Source organism: Tinamus guttatus, unplaced genomic scaffold (genome assembly GCF_059628265.1).
Source record: "Tinamus guttatus ecotype Peru unplaced genomic scaffold, ASM5962826v1 Tinamus_guttatus_pri_ptg000571l, whole genome shotgun sequence".
Lineage (NCBI taxonomy): Eukaryota > Metazoa > Chordata > Aves > Tinamiformes > Tinamidae > Tinamus > Tinamus guttatus.
In genome coordinates this window covers 132,264-154,171 of record NW_028289105.1, presented here as the reverse complement: position 1 = coordinate 154,171, position 21,908 = coordinate 132,264, and the positions used below count along the sequence as shown (strand labels likewise).

At 43.6% G+C, this 21,908-nt stretch overlaps 1 protein-coding gene across 1 annotated transcript; it reads right to left on the bottom strand.

Annotated features, from left to right (window-relative positions):
- Positions 1-1,368: 1,368 nt before the first annotated feature.
- LOC148592522 (structure-specific endonuclease subunit SLX4-like) lies at positions 1,369-19,091 on the bottom strand. Its single transcript, XM_088534574.1, has 14 exons — positions 18,701-19,091; positions 17,667-17,924; positions 16,663-16,837; positions 15,828-16,037; positions 14,751-14,965; positions 13,328-13,641; positions 12,187-12,466; positions 11,152-11,240; positions 8,981-9,127; positions 8,025-8,200; positions 4,735-7,169; positions 3,255-3,375; positions 2,258-2,770; positions 1,369-1,684 (listed from the first exon to the last, which is right to left on the bottom strand). Exons 1-14 carry the CDS (start codon positions 19,089-19,091, stop codon positions 1,369-1,371), a joined length of 5,640 nt encoding a protein of 1,879 aa, XP_088390700.1.
- Positions 19,092-21,908: the final 2,817 nt, after the last annotated feature.

Here is a 21,908-nt window from a genome sequence, read left to right as displayed (position 1 = left end):
GATTGCAAAAGTTTTGATGATAAATGTCTTGACTAGGAATACAACAGAGAAGATGGAAAGGGATCTTACTTATTTTCAGATATTAAGACTGACAAGAGAGAAATACGTGATACATTATGGGAAACAGTATTTCCTAGAATGCCACTTAAGGCAAAACTTGGCCTTTTTCTGCAAGAAAGTCGTCCTTTTTCTGCAAGGAAGTCTTCCCCATCTCTCCTTCTGGCTGACCAAAACACCTTCCCCAGCCTTACCTGGAGTCTCTCCTACCTTGGTGCTCTCCATCTCAAACAAACCTGGTGATCTTCCTCTCTCCAGCCACTGCGCAGCAATCCCTTGTTCCAGCCCTCCTTGCTGCTGGGCCCCTGTGCCACGACTCACCTTGTCCTTCCGTCCTCTGCTGAGGACCCTTCCAGCCAGAGCGCTCACTGTGGAGCCACTACTGCTCCCAGCTAGACCCAGGACTGCTGCTTAGGCTGCCCCGGGCCTTCCTAAGGCATTACCTGTTACAGTTTATCATCAAGATCTTATTCTGTTTATTTATATAAATTAAATAAAAAGGCTATAATATATCAAAAATATAAATAATTTCCAGAATACATAAATACGTTACAAAAGTGGCTCCTTTTTTAAAAAAAATAACAATGTGTCCTTTTTGCCAAGACCTTTTCAGATCCAAAGCCCTCAAAACACATCAAAGTCAGAAGAGCTCACAAAATACATATAAAAGATGACCTTTTAGGGTCCAGGAGTTTGTCCAAGAGTTCCAGATGATGTTCACAACTTCTTTTACAATAGGTTTAAGAAGAGACTGTTCAAGGAAGAGATTTAATCACTATAATACCATCTCCTTAAAAAAACAAAAACAAAAAACCCCACCTCTGTCAAGGATGTGCTCTGATCGGACTACAAAGACAAGGTAACACAGCCCTCAGAAAATGGAGCAGATTATATCTTGGAGATCCCAGCACGCCAATACCTGCTACATGCTGGACACACACAGCGGAATGTTGGAATCCAGGCTTTCACACAATTGCTGGTGTTAGAGGACACTGCAAAGCCATGAGAAATAGTTTAGAAGAACAGCTGCACACAGATTGAGGAGTTTTACCAGAGACCACCAAATTAACCAAGGACAGCAAAGGCCTCTTATTTCCACAATGTCCCCTGCGTAGCAATCAGTAGGGCCGCTCAAATACTGAATAAATAACTACTTGGAGAGTCTGAAGATTCAGGAAAAAAGATCTTATTAGGGAACTAAAACTTATTAGGAAAAAATGGAAAGCAAAGATAAAGAGGAGAAGAAGCAGGGGAGTGCACCAACAGGAGGGATCTTTGCAGCTGCCGCTGGAAATGGGAGAGAAGCTCCATTCAGTAGCGTTTCCTCTGTCTTCCGTTCCCCTTGCCTTTGGCTTCCTTCTCCTTCCGCTCTGCAGCCGTGGTGAAGGTGATACAGTAAGCATCTAGAAAATCCATCAGCTTTGCCTTGGAAATCTTCATGCCATTTGCTTTCAGCTCTCGGTGCAGTGCAGCCAGCTCAATTGGCTCGTAAAAGAGGACCTTGTGGTACAGGACTGAATTTGAAATGATGCAGTTTCCCACTGCGTCCAGTGTATCTGCTTCCTGGGCTGCTGTCTGAGAAGCTGGGAGCTCCTCTTCCTCATCTTCGGATATATTGCTACAAGAACTAAAAGTGAGAAAAAGTGCAAAAAACAATCAAGGAAACAACTGGTCATCAAGGGCACACTCAGAGATGCCCAAGTCCCTGGCTGCCAACCCTTGCAATGCCCTGTGTAGGATCTCCGACACCAGCAATTGCCAAAGGGAGGGAGGCAGGACACGCCACGTGTTCTGCAAACCTGCACATCAAGCTGTGCCGGTGCTGCCCGGCATTCCTTGCTCCTGCTGCACTACTGCTGACACACTTGCTCTGTGCAGCACCACACGCAGTGCTCACCGAGCAGCGCTCCCTGCTCCTCTTGCAGGCTCTCACTCAACCCTGCGAGGCTCCTTGCAGTGCCAACTTTGAGCTCTGCCCATGTGCATTTTCACCCGTGAGCATTTCTGTGCTCTCAGAATAGCTCACTAGCAATTAGACTGAAACGTACAACAGAAGAACTTACTTCAAGTGATAAAAGCTCAGGGAAGCTGGCTACAGTACAGATCCCCTGTATTCTGCATTGACACTTATATTTCCCATTTTCCCAGCTCATCTCTGTGCTGCACAGTAGACTCCTTCGTTAGTATTTTGTTCCCCTACCTCTGTATACCAGTAGAGACGTCACTGCCATCCAGCGAGGATGAAGATTCCTGAGAATATGAAGATTCCTGAGATGATGAGAGCATCAGCTCCTCCTTATCAGCTACCAGAGAGCCCCTCTCTGGAGATACAGTTGGTGTGTTCTGCTCCCTGGTTCCTCTGGGCTGATACATCCTTTCATTTCCTTTCTCAGCTGCTGCACAGCCTGTTGCAGGGGGTGTGACCAAACCCTTGCCCCCAGCACCCTGCCCAGCGAGTGCTGAAGAAGCCTTAACAACCTGCTGCTTTTTTCTCACGGTTTCTGAGATTTTGGCACGTTTCCCACCAGCATGCCCGTTAGTCTTCAGCTGCCTACGGCGCTTGGCTGGAGGCCTCTGTGGGGGAAGCTGGGAGGATGGGATATCATCCTCTGTGTCAGTATCCACATCCGTATCCACGTCCTGGTGAGTATACTGGAATATGGCCTTCAACTTTAACACCATCTGGCGTTTTGGGAAAGGACGAACTCCAAATCTGAAAGAGAAAGGTAGGACTTAAGCCTAAGATAATGCTGCGCCTTCCACTGCTATAGCTCAGCAATGTGACCAGGCCAGGAAGCTCAGTGGCCAGCTGGAAGAGCATGATATTGGAAAACCATCAAGTTTTCCCCTTTAGCACAGTAGCTGCCTTTCACACCACCTACCAGCAGGTTTCTCACAGAATCACAGAATGGTTGGGGTTGGAAGGGACCTCTCGAAATCATCTAGTCCAACCCCCCTGCTCCAGCAGGGACACCTAGAACATGTGGCACAGGGTGACATCCAGGCGGGTTTGGAAGATCTCCAGGGGAGGAGACTCCACAACCTCTCTGGGCAGCCCGTTCCAGGGCTGTGACACCCAAACAGTAAAGAAGTTCTTCCTCATATGGAGATGGAACTTCCATGTATTTTTTCTGCTCATAAAGAGATGTACTTGTACTTTTTTTTTTTCTAGATATACTTGTAGAAGCAGTGCTAACCTGCTCAACTCCCTCTTCAGTTCTGGGGTCTTCATAAGGGAGTAAGCTGGCATTGGTGTCATAGGAGTCTCAGGAGACTTGTCCTTCTCAGGAGACTTGTCCTTCTCTTGACAGGCAGGTTCTGCAACAGAATGAAATTGTCATCAGAATTAGTACAGAAGGATATAGGAGGGATGATATCTTCCCCTCCTGGTGGCAGATATTTTAATGTTATCTAGTAACTGTTTAAGAAGAACTACTTGTCTGCAAGCTGCTCTACTAAATACCTTTATACCGAACAGATCAACACTTTCGTCTTCCTTGGGTCTAGGATATTTATTTTTTATTGTCTTTAAATCAGAAAACAAATTGAGCCATATGTTAGGTCTGAATAAAAAAGCCCACTGGAGGCTTTGATAGAACTGCTGCAAGGTAATTAAAAATATATGTTTACTGAATTCTGTGAAGTGGTTCTTTCCCAAGGAAGAAAATTGCATAGGAGACTTGATGCAGAAGAAACCGAACAAGTCAAGGTTCTGGGGGCCTGAATTAGATACTGATTTAGTGATACTGATTTCCTGATACTGTGAAGCACAGTCAGTCTCAGGTCATGTTCTAAATCCTGCTTGTTAAACTAATTACTTACGATAGTATAATTAGTAATATATCTAATAAATATTAAGGGATAAATTACTGTTCTTAGAGCTTAGATGGAAGGAACTGTCCTAGTAAGCAGCTGACCCCAGAAGGGTATGACCCCAGAGGCTAGTGTTCTCTGTGTCATCAGACATTCAAGCAGACAAGGCCCAGCTCCTGACACCACTAAGTGCAATCTGGTGGCAAAGAGCAGCTTGGCCCTTAGTCTTGTGTGCGTCCTGAAACCGCTCACTGTGTCCTCCAGTTGGGACCAGTGCTGGACACACAAAAATCTGTTGGAAGAGCCTACAATCAGCAAACAGAAGGGCAGGGCAAGTCAAAGCAAAGGCAAATCAGAAGAGCTTTGCAGGAAAATATGCAGAGAGCCTACCCGTGGGCAGGAGAGGCACCTACTTCTAGCCAACCTCTATACTCCTACCACTGGAAGCAAAGCTTACCTGATGTCTTCATGTAAATGTTAGCACATACATCAGTGATGAATGCATGAAAAACAAGACCCATTACTGCAAGGAATAATCATTCCCTAGCATGCAAAGTGAAGGCTGTTTGATTTTTTTTTCCCCTCCCAGGTAATGTCTCATCATTTCTACAATGCATACGATCACTGTCAAAGCAGCAGCATGAATGGATCACAAATGGCTACGCTCCAACTATCCCACGTATTTAGTTGCACTCCCCCACATCAGAAGCTGACTGTACCTTCTTGTGCCTGGCCCTGACTGCTTTGGATTAGAAGGCCAAAACACCCTCTCAATATAGCAGGTGAACAACAAACAGGATGATCACCTAAAATGACAACAATTTAACCTACTTCAGTGAACTCTGTACAGATACAAGCTCTCACCGGGAGTCTTTGCAAGGTCTGTCGGACAGGCATCTGCTGAAGCTGACACCTTCTCAGTTAAAAAAAGCATCTGTGGGAATTCCTCCTCTTCACTATCCGAAACTTCCCAGAATCTGGGCTTCAGGAAACTTTGTATACTGCACTCTGATGACCATGCCTCAACAGGACTCTTTTTGAGGTGAAGCGAAGTTGTTGCTCCGTCACTAGGACTGCCCTGAAGAGGGGTACTGCCCTTCATTTCCTGGTCTCGGACCGGGCTCTCCCAGTCGAAAGCCCAAGAGATAGATCTGGGTCTGCTGCCAGGGCTGGCATTTGCCCAGCCAGCCAGGCTGGAGTTCTGGCTGTTTCCTCTTAATGGTGACGGATCCTCAGCGTGCCAGCAGTCATCAACGGGGACTGGGGGCTCATCATGAAGCGAGACACTACTGCTCAAAGAAAGACGACTTGTTTCTTCTTTCCCTTCACTGTCCTTTATCTCAACCACATTGGTATCAGTTTCATCTTCCAGTGCCTGCTCATGACATGGAGACACAGGTTTGGACACTGATGAGCTTTTGGCACATTCCCTTTCCATGCCAGTGTAGCCAAGGGAAAGATCTGAATCCCCTGGAGAAGGTAATGAGGTGTCGGTGGAATATAATTCTGTTGCTCGGCTGCTGGAAGGACTCCTTTCATCAGCTGAGTTCTCCCTAGGCAACTGTTTGTCTGACAGCGATGTTTCAGGAACTTTTATGAGGCTGAGAGCCATTTCATGGTCACTGTTACCTGCCACTAAGCTCTTGGTCTCGAGTTTAGACATCGATTGCTTTATACGGTTTATACTTGTGACACGTGTCTGCGTTGCAAAATCCCTGCTTTTGGTCTGAGGTGGTGTGTCTGGCACTAGCCAGGAGCTGTCCATACCTGAAGACTCCTCGCGACTCTGCCCTTTTTCATGGCTCAGGTTCAGGCTCTGTTTGCTCTCTGTACAGGCACCTACCTGGGTGCTGGGAGGCAACTCTCTGGACATTTTTACATCATTATTTGTAAGTGATGCATCTGTAATGCGACATGAGACCTGGGATGATCTCAGCTGTATCTCAGTGACAGATGATGAGTTAGGTTTAGGTTTGGGGATCTCAGGCCCATGTGCTATGCTAGCACTTTTCAGTTGCTTGGAGATTTCCATTTCCTTCACAGGAGAGCCAGACTCTGGTAACTTCCTCTCTTGTTCTAGCTCCATTTCATCATCAGAAGATAAAACAGTAATATCAGCCTCTTTTCTGTTCTGGACTGCAACATCCGGAGTTTTTATGACAAAACTGAACAAAACTGAAGCATATTTATGCTTGTTGAAACCAGTGCAGGAAAGCTCTTCTGGAGAAATTGTGCTCTCTATGTTCCGATTTCCTGATGTAATGTCCTGCTCATTGGCTTTCTGGAAAGCTATTTTGGGAGACGGGAATGGTTTTTGATTTCTCTCTGGTGTTTTTGCTTCTCTGGGAAATTTCCTATCCGATTCTGAAGACATAAGTGAAGAACCAACAGCAGAATAAAAAGACATATAAGATTTGAGAGGAGGACTGCCACAAAAACCATCCCTGTGTGGAGAGAGGTCTTTTTGTGACTTGGAGTAAGGAAGCAAATCATTAACATCAGCATGTTTTTCGCTAACAGCCTTTCCTGACTCTTTGATAACTTCTTTCATTGGAGAAGGCTCACTGTATTCTATCTGATTTTTGGAAAATAAGCATTTATAATTTTCACGCCTATTAGTATCATTGTGCGGTGAACAGCTGGTGAATTGTTGTTCTTCCAAGCGGTCTCCCTCTCCCATATTATGTGAAGCCTGAGACAACTTGAAATCTTTCCCACTTTCCCATCTCCTAACCCCCTTCTGAGGTTCAAACTGACAAGACTCAAAATTGATGCTTGTGGCATTCCCATTTTTGCATCCACTTGTATTCTGCATTTTCTCTTCTTCAGACAAGTCACATTTGGATGTTTCCACATCATTGTCTTCCCTCAGATGTTTGAAGTCATTGCTTATTAAGGCAGATACGGACCTTTTTGCCTCTTTTTTCTTAGTCTGCTGGTTCGCACCTTGGGCTACCTCAGTATCACTACAGATGTTGTAATCTGTGCCTTCACTCATCTCCAGTTTGTCTTGAACCATTTTTCTTTGAGTTGCAGCAAACTCATATATTTCCTCCGGCTCCTGTTTACCCACCCCGTTGTCGTCTTCCTTCTGGCATGCAGGGTTTAGCACAGCTTCTTCTTCCTCATCTTCACCCACCCATACTGAGTTCAGGAGCTCTTTGAAGTTCTCAGCTCTGTTATCATTATCTTCATCGTCTCTCGCAGAGAGGAGATCATCTTCTGGATCCACTCCAGAAGATGCCTGGCTCTCTTCAGCGCAGTCCTTACACTTGAGCACAAGTTCCCTTAAATCAAACCTGCAAGAATGTAACAGAAATGTTAATCTCCCTCAAAATTCATTCAAAATTCCAAAATGTTATAGTTGACTGATCAATCTAGTGAGTCTTGTAAAGAAAGTTAAATTTAATTTGTGAAACTGTTGTGCCAAATTAGACATGCAGTTTCAACATTAATAAAGTCAATAACAATTTCAGGTTTTCACTCCATGTCACCATAATCTCCTCAGGTTTCACACTTATTTCCCCCATTCCAAACAATGCATCGCTGCCACTACAGAGGATAATCAGTTCTCCTTGATTAGGTATGAGTTTAACTGACTATCAACATAAAAGAGCAGATTTTTTTTCCTGGTCTTTTTCAGAATTACTTTAAAAGGAGGACACCTACATTTCCAGAACTAAGTGATTTTGATCCGATAGAATGTGTTTCATCTGCTGCTGTTTCAAGTTCATTATCTAACACATGTCTAGGATCATGACTGACATAACAAATTAGCATTGCCTGCATCCACATTCTGCAAGTCTCATTCAGATTAAGTGTGTCACTAGGGCAATGCTTTGAGAATTACACTCATCACCATTGCCACCATCAGCTGTCATTAAAGATCATGAGACAAAACTTGGCAAAAGTGTTCTAGTCATAAACCAAAAATAGAAAATCTCAAGCAGATGTAACCTGAAGAAAGATTCATGAAAAAATGAGGATAAGATGCTCGTGTGTTCATATTTCACTTAAGATGGAAGCAGAGGTACTTGCATCTCAAGTGAAATGAGTTTTGTGAAAGCCACTGAAACCACAACAGAAGGTATCAGGTTAAAGTCCATGTGGCTGAAAGCATGAGGTGACCCAAAGCACACTCATATGATACAAACCTGGTAGCCAAAGCCCTCAGCTGGGGCACGATTCTAGCAGGGATGTCAGTATAAGCAGTGTAAAGATATCGCAGGAATGCGAGGACTGCCTCTTTTGTCACATCGCTCAGCAGCACCCGGCGCGTCTGCTCGTCGTCATCGTCCTTCACCTTCACATATATCCCTTCGTCGTAAACCTGTGCAGTAAAAGGAAAGCAAACAAGGTCCACTTCCTCATAAAGGAACAACACCAGCAGTATCTGCTCTCTATCAGGCCACTAATTTTTTTTTTTTTTTTTTTTTTTTTTTTGTGTCAAAGTCTGTTCCTATGGCCAGGATTTGATGCCTCAGAGGGAAGCTAAAATGACCAGAGATACAGAGCTCCCTGGGGAATAGGGAGCTCCATACAGCTGTTAACTTGTACCCTGAAGCTTTCAAGGACCCCTCATAAATGGTCCTAAGCACCTTGAGCTGAAACTGCTGTAATCATGCATGAGGACAAAACGAATTCTACTGATTCCAGAAAGAATGACAAAACTTTGTCAAGAAGTTGGTATGGTCTGGTGGCAGCTCTGTCAGAGGGCAAGTTCCTGTCTTCAGCCCACTGCCTTTCATTGCCTTTGCAGAAAATTGCACAGGAGCAGGCTGGAAACTATATGAACCAAAATGCTTCTGGAAACACAGAAATTACTTCACTGGCCTTGCCAAAGGCACAGGTCAATGCAGCTACCTCCATAGCACCTGTGGGAGTGACAGACCTCTGTCTGGGTTAGTTACAAGCACAGCTTGTAAATACTGTCTACTCCATAATCAGCAGGTCCAGAGTGACTTGCCACTGGATCTCCAAATACTCTGTGCTTACTGTACGGCATCACTAACTCATTTGTTGTGATCAGTCTGGAATAGACGGTCAAACTCCTGTTACTGCAAAGGGGCTTTACTCGAGGGGAAGAGAAAAGTCTAACAGCAGTACTTACCAGCTGAACAGCCCGTGGACAGCGTGCATACAGCACAAACATATGGGCATAAAGGATTTCTCCAGAGTCCACTTGAAACTGGATATCACTCAAGTAGGCGTTGTTAACCATGATATTGTAATCTTCTGCCAGCATCCTGAAAGAGGACTAAAACATAGAAGGGACACAAAGACAGGAGTTGTTACAGCTGTAAGGCATTTTCCTGGCAGATAAGGAGGCAACAGCCCAGTTTGTCAGCACTGCTGTACTCTGGGTCCCAGCGTGGGTATGGCTGCCTTTGCCTTCTCAGGACTAACAGAATCCTTATCAGTGCAAGGTCTTCCATAAGAGACGTAAGCAACCTAGTCCAACACACATCTCTGGCTTTGTTTCCCTCCTTCTCCTCTCTTCAAAGCTTAGCAGCTGTGAAGAGGCAGTCACATGCTGTCTTCCACTCTACTTGTGGAACAGCCTTTTGCATTACAGCACATCATCGTCCTCGGATCTTTACCACATCATTTCCTGATGTGGCAGAGCCACTGCCTGCAGTTGGCCTCTTGCTCTGCTGTCTTCCACCATGTTTTTGAAAGCTGTAATTCCCACCTTGATGGAACTGAACTCAGTTCATAACAATTGCATAGAGCAAGAGGAATGAGGATGACCCAGGGACAAGGTAATGAGCCTTTCTTCTCTTGTTCACTGTTTTGGTCTAGCAATGACACCTGGGAAGAAACCCTCTGCAACAAGGGGGCAACACGGAATAAAAGAAATGCAGGTATCTAGTCCAAAGGAACTTGTGCACTTGTTACTGAAATCTCCTTTGAAAATTCCTTTATTTATTTATTTATTAAGTATTTACTCTTATAATTTTAAACTCCTTTACTGAAAGTTTGGGGAAGGCTGGTTGCCCAAGCTATCTGTGACTAGTTTAATGTCTGGCACTACCCCTACTACAAACCCATACAAAGCAATCTTCTAAAGACTCAGACTCCCTAGGTAGCAGTGTTGCTTCTGGAGGTGGCCAGTGCTTCAGAGAAGCGTGAAATACCTGCAGCCCATGGTTGAGGGAGGCTGCCTGACTGTAAGTAGAAAGCAGCTTTACCTGAGACACTAATTGTTGACCTTGTAATTTCTGACCCTAGCGCAGACTGGAAGAAAGGCAAGTTTTATCCAACTCCATGAGATGTAGTTCCACCAGAAACAGCAGAGCTCTTTATTTTATTAGCAGGTTTCTAGGTTAGTTCAGTGGGAACTCAACCTCTCTACTTGCTTCAGTGTGTTTGCAAGGAGCCAATACCAGTTAGCATGGAAACGGCAGCACACGCTGTACCATTTCTTCCAGGCTTCACAGGTGGGCTAGAGGAGACTCTGCACGTCATGGACTGCTCTCCAAGGGCAAGACAGGAAGCTCAGTCTGGAAACCTGTTAGGTGTTTCTTGCTCTCTTTTTCTTGGCAGGTAGGACACCTGCAAGACGGTACCTCGAGAAGGCAGGCACTGCTTTCCAGGCAGGAAGCCCAGAACAGCCTTCCTGCTGACACTAAAATTATGACTCGAAAATGGGGAAATTAAGTAAGAACAGAAATATTCTGGCTGCACCATTCTCTGTGCAAAAGAAAGACTGGAAAGGAAGATAAGAGGAGAGGCATTTACAAAGTTCTGGTCAGAACCATGCAAAATGGGTGCGTACATGAGCCTGGATGAAACCCCAGACAGTTCTGTCTCTCCTGGTCTCCAGGAAGTGTGGCCTGTGTCATCTAGGCTGGGCATCAAAGCAGAGTACTACCTAAGTGCTGAGCAGATACATCCCTAGTAACTACCCCCAAATACTCTATGCACTACAGCCTCAATATTTAACCTGGTTCTCTTTGTGTAAATTATGCACAAATTTGCTTTATGTTACCTGTTATTTTAAATTAAGTAGGACAAACACTCTGAAACACCCACAAGCCTGCCTGTGGGCATCAATGAAACATCACGTATTTGGACTTCAGCTTTGCCTAGGATGATTCCTGTGAGTGACTGTAATGCTTAAACATCTCTGTTTCTGTGAAAATGAATGGGAAATACTCCATACTTCTGGAAATTAATCAAATAGGAGAGGCTTTTTGTTTTTTTTAAACAAATAAACAATACAAAAATACAGTGCAAATAAACAATACAAAAAAGGGGAAAAATAACATTTGTCCTTACATTTATATCGTTGCTTCTCGGGAATCTCTTCTCTATGGGTAGAGGGGCAAAGCCACTTAGTGAAGAATCACTGGAAGTCAATTCTTTTCCTCAAAGAAGAAAAGGCACATCTCAAGTCATGTACAACCTTCTTGTAAGACAGAACGAAGTGGCAACTCTTAACTGCCATTTCCTCCTTGCCATGACAACTCCCCAAGAGACTCCTGTCCCAGGCTGACATTTCTGAGCTGAATGGTTCAGCCTCCCCCTCTTGGCTTTATCAGATGCATTTGGTTTTCTTGGCATATGACCAGCAGCCATTTGCTGCAGCTTAATAGGAGAACTGAGGGAATTTTACCCAAGTCAAGTACAAAGCAGAGAGACATTAGATTTAGCAACCATAGTCTTCACTGATGAGTGAACAGGAGACCCACAGTGCATATATTATGCTAAATGGTTGGACAATTTTAAGGCTACCATTGGTCTTGGAATGTGCCGTTGTGCAATGCACACCACTGTAACCAGGGAAGTTAGAGCTGCTCTTGAAGGAATTCTAGGTGGTGTACTTTTTTCAGCCTGTACAGATCAACTTCAGGGACTGTGTATCCATGTACCAACACAACATCATCTCTTACGCTCTTCTTTCACCAGGTCTTCTCCTGGTGAAACCTCGTAAGACAGTGCTGTCGGCAAAAGCCACTAGGCAGAAAAGAGCATATATTTTTGGGATATATTTTTGCCTCACTATTGGCCGTGTCTGGGCCCCCGGCTGGCAGAAATGCATCTGACACCTTTAAAGGATTTTTAAAATAAAATTTAGAAGCTGCTGTCTAAGAGGAGCTCTTCTTAAATATTGGGATCTATGAATCATTTCAGAAATGTCAACTTGATTGTACCTAAAGCCTACTACAGAACAATGCCCCCAAATATCACCCCCTGGATCAACAATATCATCTTGCGGCTGCTGCCACTGCTCTCCAAGTTCAGTATGGCTAAACGTGGCTCCTCATAGCTGATGACACCAGAGAGGAGGCTCATGAGGCTGCCAGAACTTACTTGGCTGCTCTACTTCCTGAGCGTCGTTAAGCTCAAGCCTCCACTGAGTTTGTGCTTCCATGGCCAACTCAATCAGTTGCTGCAGAGTCTGAACATGAACCTTCTCGCCCTGAGACGAAATCTGTCCAGCCTGTTCAGAGCCGGAGTCGGCTTCATCAGCAGCTTTTTCTCCAGTCTCTGGAGAAGCAGGATAATGAGGACTGAGATCAGGCTGAAGTTGCTGAGATACTTCTGGTTGATCAGATCCCACTGATGGCAGAGAAGTCTCTGACTTACAAATCTGATCAAAGGAGAGAAAAAAAAAGACATCAAGAAATTAATTTTGTATGTATTTGCAGAGTTCAGAGTACAGTCTCTGAATTGATCTCTAGTTCACACTTTCAAAATATCTTAATAAATATTAATAAAATACTTTGAGCGATCCCCAGATGCATACTTGCTCTCCAAGAAGATAGTGCTATAAGGCGACAGACTAAAAGGTCCTGTCTGTTTCTGTAGGCAGCATTTATAAAACTACAGAAAAACGAGAGGCAAGACATCTGGATAATAACAGAGTGAGACCGCCCGGTTTAAAACTGGATCACAGTCCTGCATGCAGCTTCAGGCAGTGGGATACATGGGGAAAGCCTGAAATGCAAACGCTTCAGTTTACAACCCTAGGAGTGCCCACCCCCTCCTCAGTGTAACACACAAGCATCCATCTTCAGTGTGAACTTTCCACACTGTTCCTTGCTGCCTTGATACAAAACATGAGTAAAGAAAGAGAAAGGCTCTGATTATAATCAGTCAGAGAAAAGTATCAAGAAGGAACACAAGAGTCAGGCTACTGTAAAAATAGCTAAGCTAGTGGCAAAATGAAGAGGCTCAAGCCCTCTCACTCAGTGCTCTGCTCCCATTTCTTTTGTCTTCCAAAAGCCCAAAGAACAGCATGGCAACACAAGCCTCAGCCTCCTGTCCAAAAGGGAGAAGTGAAAGTTCAAGATCACCAAACCTACTTGTGTGAGACCAGGGGACAGTTGTGCAGGAGCAGAGAGCATGCAGAGCATGGGGTGACTCACTTAAATGGCAGAAAAGAGAAGGGCTACAGAGCAAGTAAACTGTGGCACACAAATACCAGAGGAAGGAGAAAAGAGCATCCCACCTGCACAGTTATGCAAGGTACGATTGGAGGGGTCAGTTCAGCAGTGTAGAATGATTCAGGGTCGCAGGGCCCTGTTAGAGCACTGCTGTTCCATAAAGGGCAGTCCTTGTTTCTGGGCGATGGCATGAGCCAGTCTGTTTTCTCAGATCCATCCTCCAAAATCCTACTGGTGGGAAGCCGAGGAGTGGGAGGGAATTCCATCTCTTGTGTAAGCACCATGGCGGCTCGCTCTTCAGTCCTTTTGCGGGCTGTCTCTGGATCCCGCAGCAGTAACGGTGGAGGAGTAGTTGGGCCTCTTTTACGTGTTCTTTTCTCTTTAAAAAGAAAAGCAAAAGAAACCCAAATAAATGAACAGCTGAACACATAAGCAGAGGAACTGAACCTGCCAGCTTTTTCAAGTGTTGCAGTTGGCAATGATCAAAATGCAACTACAGCAGAACACAAGATTTCTGCAATAAGTCCCAAGTCTCCCGTTACTTCTGCCAGAGAAACAAACCTTCAGGGAAGACTTATTCGTGCACACATGGTCCTGCTGGGCTGAGCTGTCAAATCAGATCACTATGAAAGCAACTGATACCTATGTGCAGGCTACCTTCCAGACCCTTTGAACAGTGACCGTACAGTGCTTTTGGCTAGTTACCAGCGCTTCACTCAAAAAAGAGAGAGAGAGAGAGAAGAAAAAAGACTCCAAAGCCATGAAGGACTGCTTTTGGTGCATCTTGATCACTGGTGATGGTCACTCATGTCAAACCACAGCACATATGAATCCTGCACAGCTATCATTTGTCAGGTCTGTTTCTCAGGTCTGTTTCTTTACTGCCTTTGACTTACTAATTCCCAATATAATTGGCAGTGGTTATCAGCAGGAAGAGATTGAGGAGAGCCACGAAGAGCAAAGTGTCTCCTATGTGCAGAACTCAACCTTCCCCCAGGGCAACTGGCTTCTTTTCTGACCATTTTTGTGCATTTAAATAGCAAACCTCAGGTTCAACGTGTGTAGTTGTATGCACATATACTTCAGAAAGAAAGCAGAGCAAGGAGAGAAGGATGAAAAAGTTGCATAATCAAGGGTATGGGACAGTGAATAAGAAAAATGCACTGCAAAAAAAATAACAATGGTCTTTTCATGTTTTCCCTTTGGGATTTATTAAAAAAACAACTCATCTTAAAAACATTCTATAGTTTTGAAACAATCAACCAGTGAAATAAATATAAGACTCAGAATGGATTTCAGTGAAACATCCTGCAGCCTCCCTTGGCTATCTGTATGTGGATACTTTGCATTACTCCATCTCGGACAACTTAAATGAAACAGAAGTGTGCTTGTCATCCCCTATGCCCAACAGAAAAGTTGGTAGTGAAGAGCAGGCTGTTACATCACTCCTCCAATAGTATAGCCTGAGACACTCACGGTGACACATACCTGATCCAGGCTTCCATTTGATTGGCAAGGCAGCCACGGGTTTCATATTTGCAGCTACTGCTGCTTGTTCACGTTTTTCTTGCTCCAAGAGAGAGCGTGACATTGCCATAGCAACCTGCAGATCTTCATCCTGAGGTTCCATTTTGATCCTCTTTTTCATTTCCTTTGAGTCATCTCCGGAGAACTCTTTGCGCTTTGATATGTTTGGTTGATTGCTGAAATGTAAGAATGCAGCAGAAAGCCCAAGTTAACCTAACATAACTGGATCAGAGACAAGAAACCCTGAGCACTTCAGACCAGCTGCCCCACTTCCTCAGAGAGATTCCCATATCCAGAATAATAAGAAAGCATCAACAGTACTTTTTTCTGTGGAGGAAAGAAAAGGATTTCTTATCATGCGTGGAATTCACAGCAATTTGGAGAAAATCTTATGTTTACCTTTCCAAAATAAGACTGCAGCACTGACAAACTGCCTTTTTTTTTTTTTTTTTTTTTTTTTTGCAAGGGCAGGAATGGCCTTAACCATCTGCTATCTCAAACCTAAACTTTGTATCAAAGGGCAAAAATCAGGTTGAAGTCAAGAAGACCGTCACCAAAACCGTTCTGCCAATCTTACACTTCCACAGTAAACAAGCAATGGCCTTTGCTCAGCACAATAAGACTTAAAAGTCCTTTGGATACATTTCAGGCAGGCACCACTCGCTATACTCTGAACATGTTGCTCAAATCCCAAAGAGCAGATACATCTCTGCACCCAGCACAATTCAAAACAGCCTGTATGTTTCCTCCTTGACTCTGTGGATAAGGCCCATGTATCCAGGACAGCAACGAGCCGAAAAGCTGAGGCCTTGGAAACACAGATACTCCGAAGAGACTGTATGCTCATATAGCATGTTCTGCTTAATAAGCTCAACCACGCTATTCAGCTTTATTACATAATTACCTCTCAGAGCATAAATATTTCTGACAAATTAGTGTAAGATTATTTACTTCCCATTTTGCTCCTGTCTCCTGACTCATAGTCATCCACCACCTGATCACTTTTGAAGGAAAGCAAGATTTTCACCAAAATCTTACCTGGGATACTTAGGAGAGGCAACTCCAAACTGAGACACCTGCAGTGCCTGAAGCAGCATTTTAGGAGGAACATCCATCTTCACAGCACAGCGTTTCAAGTGAGTAGTTTGGCTCTCGGAAGTTTGGAAATGTTTGCCACAGCTGAGACAATCAGGGATTGCTGGTTTGCTGGAGGAGGAGATCTCTGCTGCCTCCATCTCATCCAGACACCTGGAGGATGATGGACATGACATGACATGACATGACATGCTCTTTTTGAACCTTGCCTCCTGAAATGCTGTAATTGAGCAACTCCAACTACTTAAGCAAGCTGTTTACAATACTTTCTTTACAGAGAAGCACAGACTTTTCATTTATAAAGAGCTAGCTGTATGTAATGTTTTAACAGTATTTGATATTTACCACTAAGGAAACTGTTATAGAGTGCTGGCATCAATTTAAGCCCACACCATTCTGACAAAAGAAAACACAAGGATCCTTCCCTTAGCCTTCCACTCTCATTACCTGTGGAAAGCAAAGGTCTATAGTGCATATATATAGTATTTACAAAGGTATATAGTGCATAGTTTTACAAAAGTATATAGTGCATAGTCTATGTATTTATTCATCTTGCAAAACAGTATCACATCTTTCCTTCAGCGAATAGCTCAGATTTGCAAACAGCTGACATACCAAATGTTCTTAGGAAATCATTATTTAATTGAATAAATGGTGTTGAAATGGGCTGATTTTGAAATGGACACTAATGGGTAGCTTTGCTACCTAGTCTGCAATTACATCTTCTCTAAGGCACTGCTGCTGAAAGCCACACTGGCCTTTCATGCTAGTGCTTCACCTATTAACGTGCTGCCCCCGTCGTGTTATGTTCATGGCTGAAAGATCCTTCTGGCAGATCTGACAAAAAAACAAGCCCTTCTCCTCTAGGCTTTCCGGGACTTCCTCCTTGATCTTCTGCTGAAGGGCAAAAGCCAAAGCACCATCGTCCTTTGTGGATGGAAGATCGTGGGTAACTGGCACAGAAGGGAGAGATGATAGAGTTAAACATCTTGTAGTGAAAGGCATGAAACTGTTACATTTGTCATGATTATTTTATTAACTTAAAAAACCCCTGCAATCTTCCTGTTGCATCTTCACATCTCATTTCTCACAAGGGAATGCACAAACAGTACAGGAGAGCACTACCCCAGGAGTGGAAGGTGGCAATTGGTTCATCGCACATTATGTATCAGAACCAAAAGGAGAGTTATGTTTTAGATGAAGTTTCTGGGAGAACATGGGGTCTTAAACATTACATATTAAACACAGGAAATTCTCATGTCCATAGAGAACCAGCAGGGCCTTGACTTTTAAAGGGGCCTTGACTTTTAAAGCACCAAAACACCAAAAAAGTGCTATGAATTCAAATTGCTACGGATTCAATTCATCTGCATAGAACATCCTATTTTGTAAGTGCTCAGAGATTTACAGAAGACACGGAGTAACTAAGGTCATATTTATATGAGCTACACAATATTGCCCCTGAGAAGAACGACTGGATTTACTGATGCTCTTAGAATCTCAACCTGTTTCCAGAAAGTAAATTCTCTCTCCAGAATTTAACATAAAATCAAATTTCAGCCTCACAAAAGATCTAGGAGAAAAGTATAGAGATCAATACACATTTATCAATAGAGAAAGCAAGTTCTCAGACATGTGGAGCGATTTATTCAGCATCACACAAGCCACCTGTCCAGCTGTGAACAAAGCCCAGGAATCCAGACTGCTGCTCATGCAATCACCCTAAGCAGCCCTCAGCACTCTCCATGCACACACAGGAGCTAAATAACAGCAGAAACGTACCTTTTTCCGGGTTCTCTTCCTCGCTTTCATCAGAGGAATTCCTGCTAGCTGCAGCCTTTGGCAAGCTATCGCCCAGGCTATGTTTTAGCTGCTCAGGTGCCACTCTCTTGAACTGCTGCATTCCCTCCACCGCCAGCTTTGCTGCCCGCACCTTCGACCCAGGCAGCAGTGGTGTCTTCAAGGTGTCTGAAGAGCAGGTCTCTGGTTGTGAAGGACGGAAGGATAGTGTAGTCTGGGAACAGTCACTCGGAGCATTCACTGAAGGGGACAAAGCACAGTTTCCCAGTCAGAATTAAACAGGTAACTGAGCTGCCCAGGGAGCTCTTGGGAAGCTTCCCAAAACAGCAACCTGAGATAGTCAAAAAAAATGAACATGTTTCTACTCTGATCTTCAAGCCCTATCCATGCTTCGGACTTTCAGGCTCAGAACCAAGCAACAGGTGTTCCTAAGGAGGGGTGGTAACGAGCAGCAGGCTAACAGCTCAGTGTATCTCCTCTCTGCTTTGAGGCAACCTGTGAGATCAGACCAAAGATCTCACCAGCCCAGTTTCTGAGTGCAGTCAGTAGTAGATAATTACGAAAGGGTATCAGGCAGAACAAGTACAAAATAATCCTTCTCCTGGTTGACCTTAGCTGTCAGTTTAAGGATTTCATGCACTGGTGACTGCCTTCTGGTCATCATATTTAGTCATCACTGAAAGACCAATCCTTCATGAATTAACCCAGAACCTTTCTTAATTTATTTTTTTGGCCTTGGTGACAGTCAATGGCAACATAATTCAACATTCAATACAATAACACACTGTGAAAAAACACTTTGATATAATCTAAACTTGCTTCTTGATGATTTGAGGGATGATTTACATTCTGAAGTCGCAAAAAAAAAGGTAATGACTCCCTCATATATCACTCAGCACTTAGGTTTCACCTTACTGAAGAACTGCATACCTCCTCCAGACTTCTAAAGAGCTCTACTGAACTGAGTCTTTTCAGTACTAGCCTATTTTCTGTCTGAAAGATTTCAGTGCACGCACCTGTCAGATTCCTCTTGGTAGAGTAACTGGTCACTGTGCGCAGCTGGCTGTCAGGGAAAGCGCTTCTCCTGTCTTCTTGTGACGTCCCACCACTACTGCAGGGCACAGCATCATCGTCTTCTTCACGCATCCCTGTCAGCACCTTAGAACCCAAATTTTGTGGCAAATCTTTCCCCTTCACTACTGGAAAGCACTGATCGATTTGGCTCCCAGGAACAGATCTGCCTGTTGTAGTGGTCTTTATCCATTTCTGAACCTTCTTTGTTGCCTCAGTATCCTCAGCTTTCTCCTCAGTATCCTCAGCTTTCTCCTCAGTATCCTCAGTTTTCTTCTTTGCCCTACCGACAATTTTTGCCCACACTACTTTAAATTCATTGTCCTCTTCATCCATGGTGCTGCAGGCTGCAGTAATGCTGCCTAGCAGCGCTACAGGGAAAGATCTCAGGAACAGTCAGGGCTGCGTCTTCTCTGGCTCGCCGCCTTCATTCTTCAGACGCCAGCACTTCTCCACTGTTCCAACGGTGGACTTTCCTCTGTGATTAATTCATCTGCACAGAATATATTATAGCATTTAGTGCAGCACATTCTCCAAGGACCCTGCTTATTTTCACTCAGCACAGTGATGACTTTCTTGTTCAGAGGATTTTGGAATGGAAGTGAAGCATTTCAATCTGCCCAAAGCATGTGTAGGATCTTCATGGTACGCTAGAGGGCTTCAGAAAGATTTACTGAAGCCCTTTAATGGAAAAACCTCTAAAAGGTGGATATGTAAGATGGTATACGCAGATGCAGTGTGAAACAGGCCTCTGGTACCAATTTGAAAGAGGACATTCTTTGAAGACTCTTCTTTGAAGGAGAAGAGATTCTCATATAAAATATTGCAGCACATAAGTATAATAGCACATATTGACCCAAAACACTAATACTGTACTTTCCGCACAGACAGACACAGGCCACATTCAAAAGCATGCTGACTTCTCCTTTGAGGTCAGAATCCTGCCTGGAGCTCAGAATTTGAGATGTCCCACTTGTATATGCATCCATATCTACATTTATATAACACAGCAAAAGTGAATGTATTCACTCCCATAAGGTGGGGAGGAAAGACTGTCACTCGGAGTGCAAAATTTCATTTTGTGACACAGCATATTTAAAGAAGAGAGCCTGTCCCCATGCTAAAAAGCAGCTAGCAGAGTAAGGCTTAGCAGTGCTTGGCCTTGCAGAAGAGTTTCTCGGACAGATGAGAGAGCACATCTAACAAATGTGCCCACCCTTCTTTCACCTCTGAGTTCTTACCTCCTCCTTTGGCTACTCAGTAGACACTGACCATGTTTCATAAACTGTTGTCAAATACACCAGATAAAAGTATTGTCTCTTTCTTAGCTGGTTTAAATTAGCTTCTTAAACTAACTTAAAAAAACTGATTTAACTAAGTTTCTTAAACTTTCTCTACAGTAAGAATAACAGTGCTAGCTAGTGATTTCTTGGAACAGCAATAGGTACAACAACATCCATATGGAAATGCCATCAATCCCTGAGCAACACTAGAACTAGATTTCTATTCTTAGACATTTTGATTGTCCTCTTCTTCCTAGCCATATGTTCACTACGGTTCTGGCTATTTTAATGGAGCTTTTATATTGACTCCCAAATCCATTTCTTTCAAAACTTAAACAGAGTGTTTCATTTGGAATGGCAGCAGCTGTGGTTCAGTTTCTCCAATAAAGCTCTGGGCACCAAAAGACTCAAAATGCAGGAAGAACACAAGCAGGATTGTTTTCTCAAATGGCTTGGCTGCAGCCATGCAAGGCTAAGGAATGCTGGTTACACATTTTCACAGGTCAGCCTTTCCTATAAGCAATTACAGATGTTAATGGATTTATCTATTTTAAATTCCACCTCCCAAACCTGCAGAGGACTTTGCTGTGAGTCTTAGATCATTTCCTGAGAGAGAAATTGACATTTTCTGTAACTAGTCCATAAATTTATTTTTTTCAGACAGAATCTTGGAGTAGTTATCACTACAAATTGACCTTTTTTTTTTTTTTTTTCCTAAGTAGGAGGAGGCACACAGAGAATCTCACATCCTCCATGGCTTTAAGTAACTCTCACAGACATATGCGTACACATGTCATATTATTTACGGTGACTTCCTGATGTTAAACTTTTGTTTGCAATTAATACTGAATGCCCCAGGCAGATCACGTGAGATGCATAAGCAATGCAAACCTAAGGATTAATCTATCTTACTCCTCCATCTACAGACGTATAGTGAGGCGTAGGCACAGACCAGGATCCTCTAAATACATCTGATCATGCTGTTATTGATGTACCTTAAAGCCCCTTTGGCACCATCTTGTAGAGCTTGTCAAGTAATGGTTTTGCAAAATTATTTATTTCAATATAGAATTCGATTAATTTTGTAAGATTTTAGGACTCTACAAATCACACAAGCTGGTCAAATAAAATAAACAGCAGCACTTACCTATCCACTTAGATGTTCAGTCTATAGCCCAACTGAACCTTTTGATGTATATAATCAAAATAGCACTGAGCAGCAAGAACCTAGATGGTTCTTGAAGATGGAACCTAGAAATTGGGAGGAAAGGGTTAGATTTTAGTGTATTTTTACTAATTCCTCTTTTTGCTCAAGTTCCAAGCTTCAGAGGGTGGGAGAAGGTGACAGCAGATGCTCTAATGGTGCTAAGTTTAGCCACTTCCACAAGTACCTGTGTACTTAAATATGTGTGTGAATTCAAATATTACTCAGGATCTGCTCAGCCCAGCACTGCTCCCAGCAGTGAACAGCACTGCTCGTGCAGAAAACAAACAAACAAACAAACAACAAACCCCCCCAACGCAGCTCTTTGGAGGTCAGAATAGATCAGGCTAGATAAAGTGCTGAATAACACAACGCAATTCTAGAGCTGACCCTATTTTGAGCAGAAAGTTGGGACTCATGATACCATGAATAGTCTGCCCTTTCTTTTTCCATCTTGTTTCCTAATAACTTTCTTGAACCCAGAACCACAACTCTATGGCACACTCTCTCCTACTGAGACATAATGCAAGAGCTGCACAGTGCAGGTTCTCTGGCTTTGTGGAAGTGCCAATATAATATATAATACTGAGGAGAGAGAACAGGAGTTACTCAGTGAGCAGAGCACAAATATAAGTGTAGAAGACAAATTCCAAATCAGGTACTAAC

Bases quoted from the DNA above. Each gene is read 5' to 3' on its own strand.
- LOC148592522 (XM_088534574.1), bottom strand. From the start codon at position 19,091: ATGGATGAAGAGGACAATGAATTTAAAGTAGTGTGGGCAAAAATTGTC. The intron at 16,838-17,666 runs GTACGTTTCTGC...CTTCTGTGCCAG, and splicing joins GGAAGAGAACCCGGAAAAAG to TTACCCACGATCTTCCATCC. The intron at 3,376-4,734 runs GTGAGAGCTTGT...ATTCTGTTGCAG, and splicing joins AGACCTTGCAAAGACTCCCG to AACCTGCCTGTCAAGAGAAG.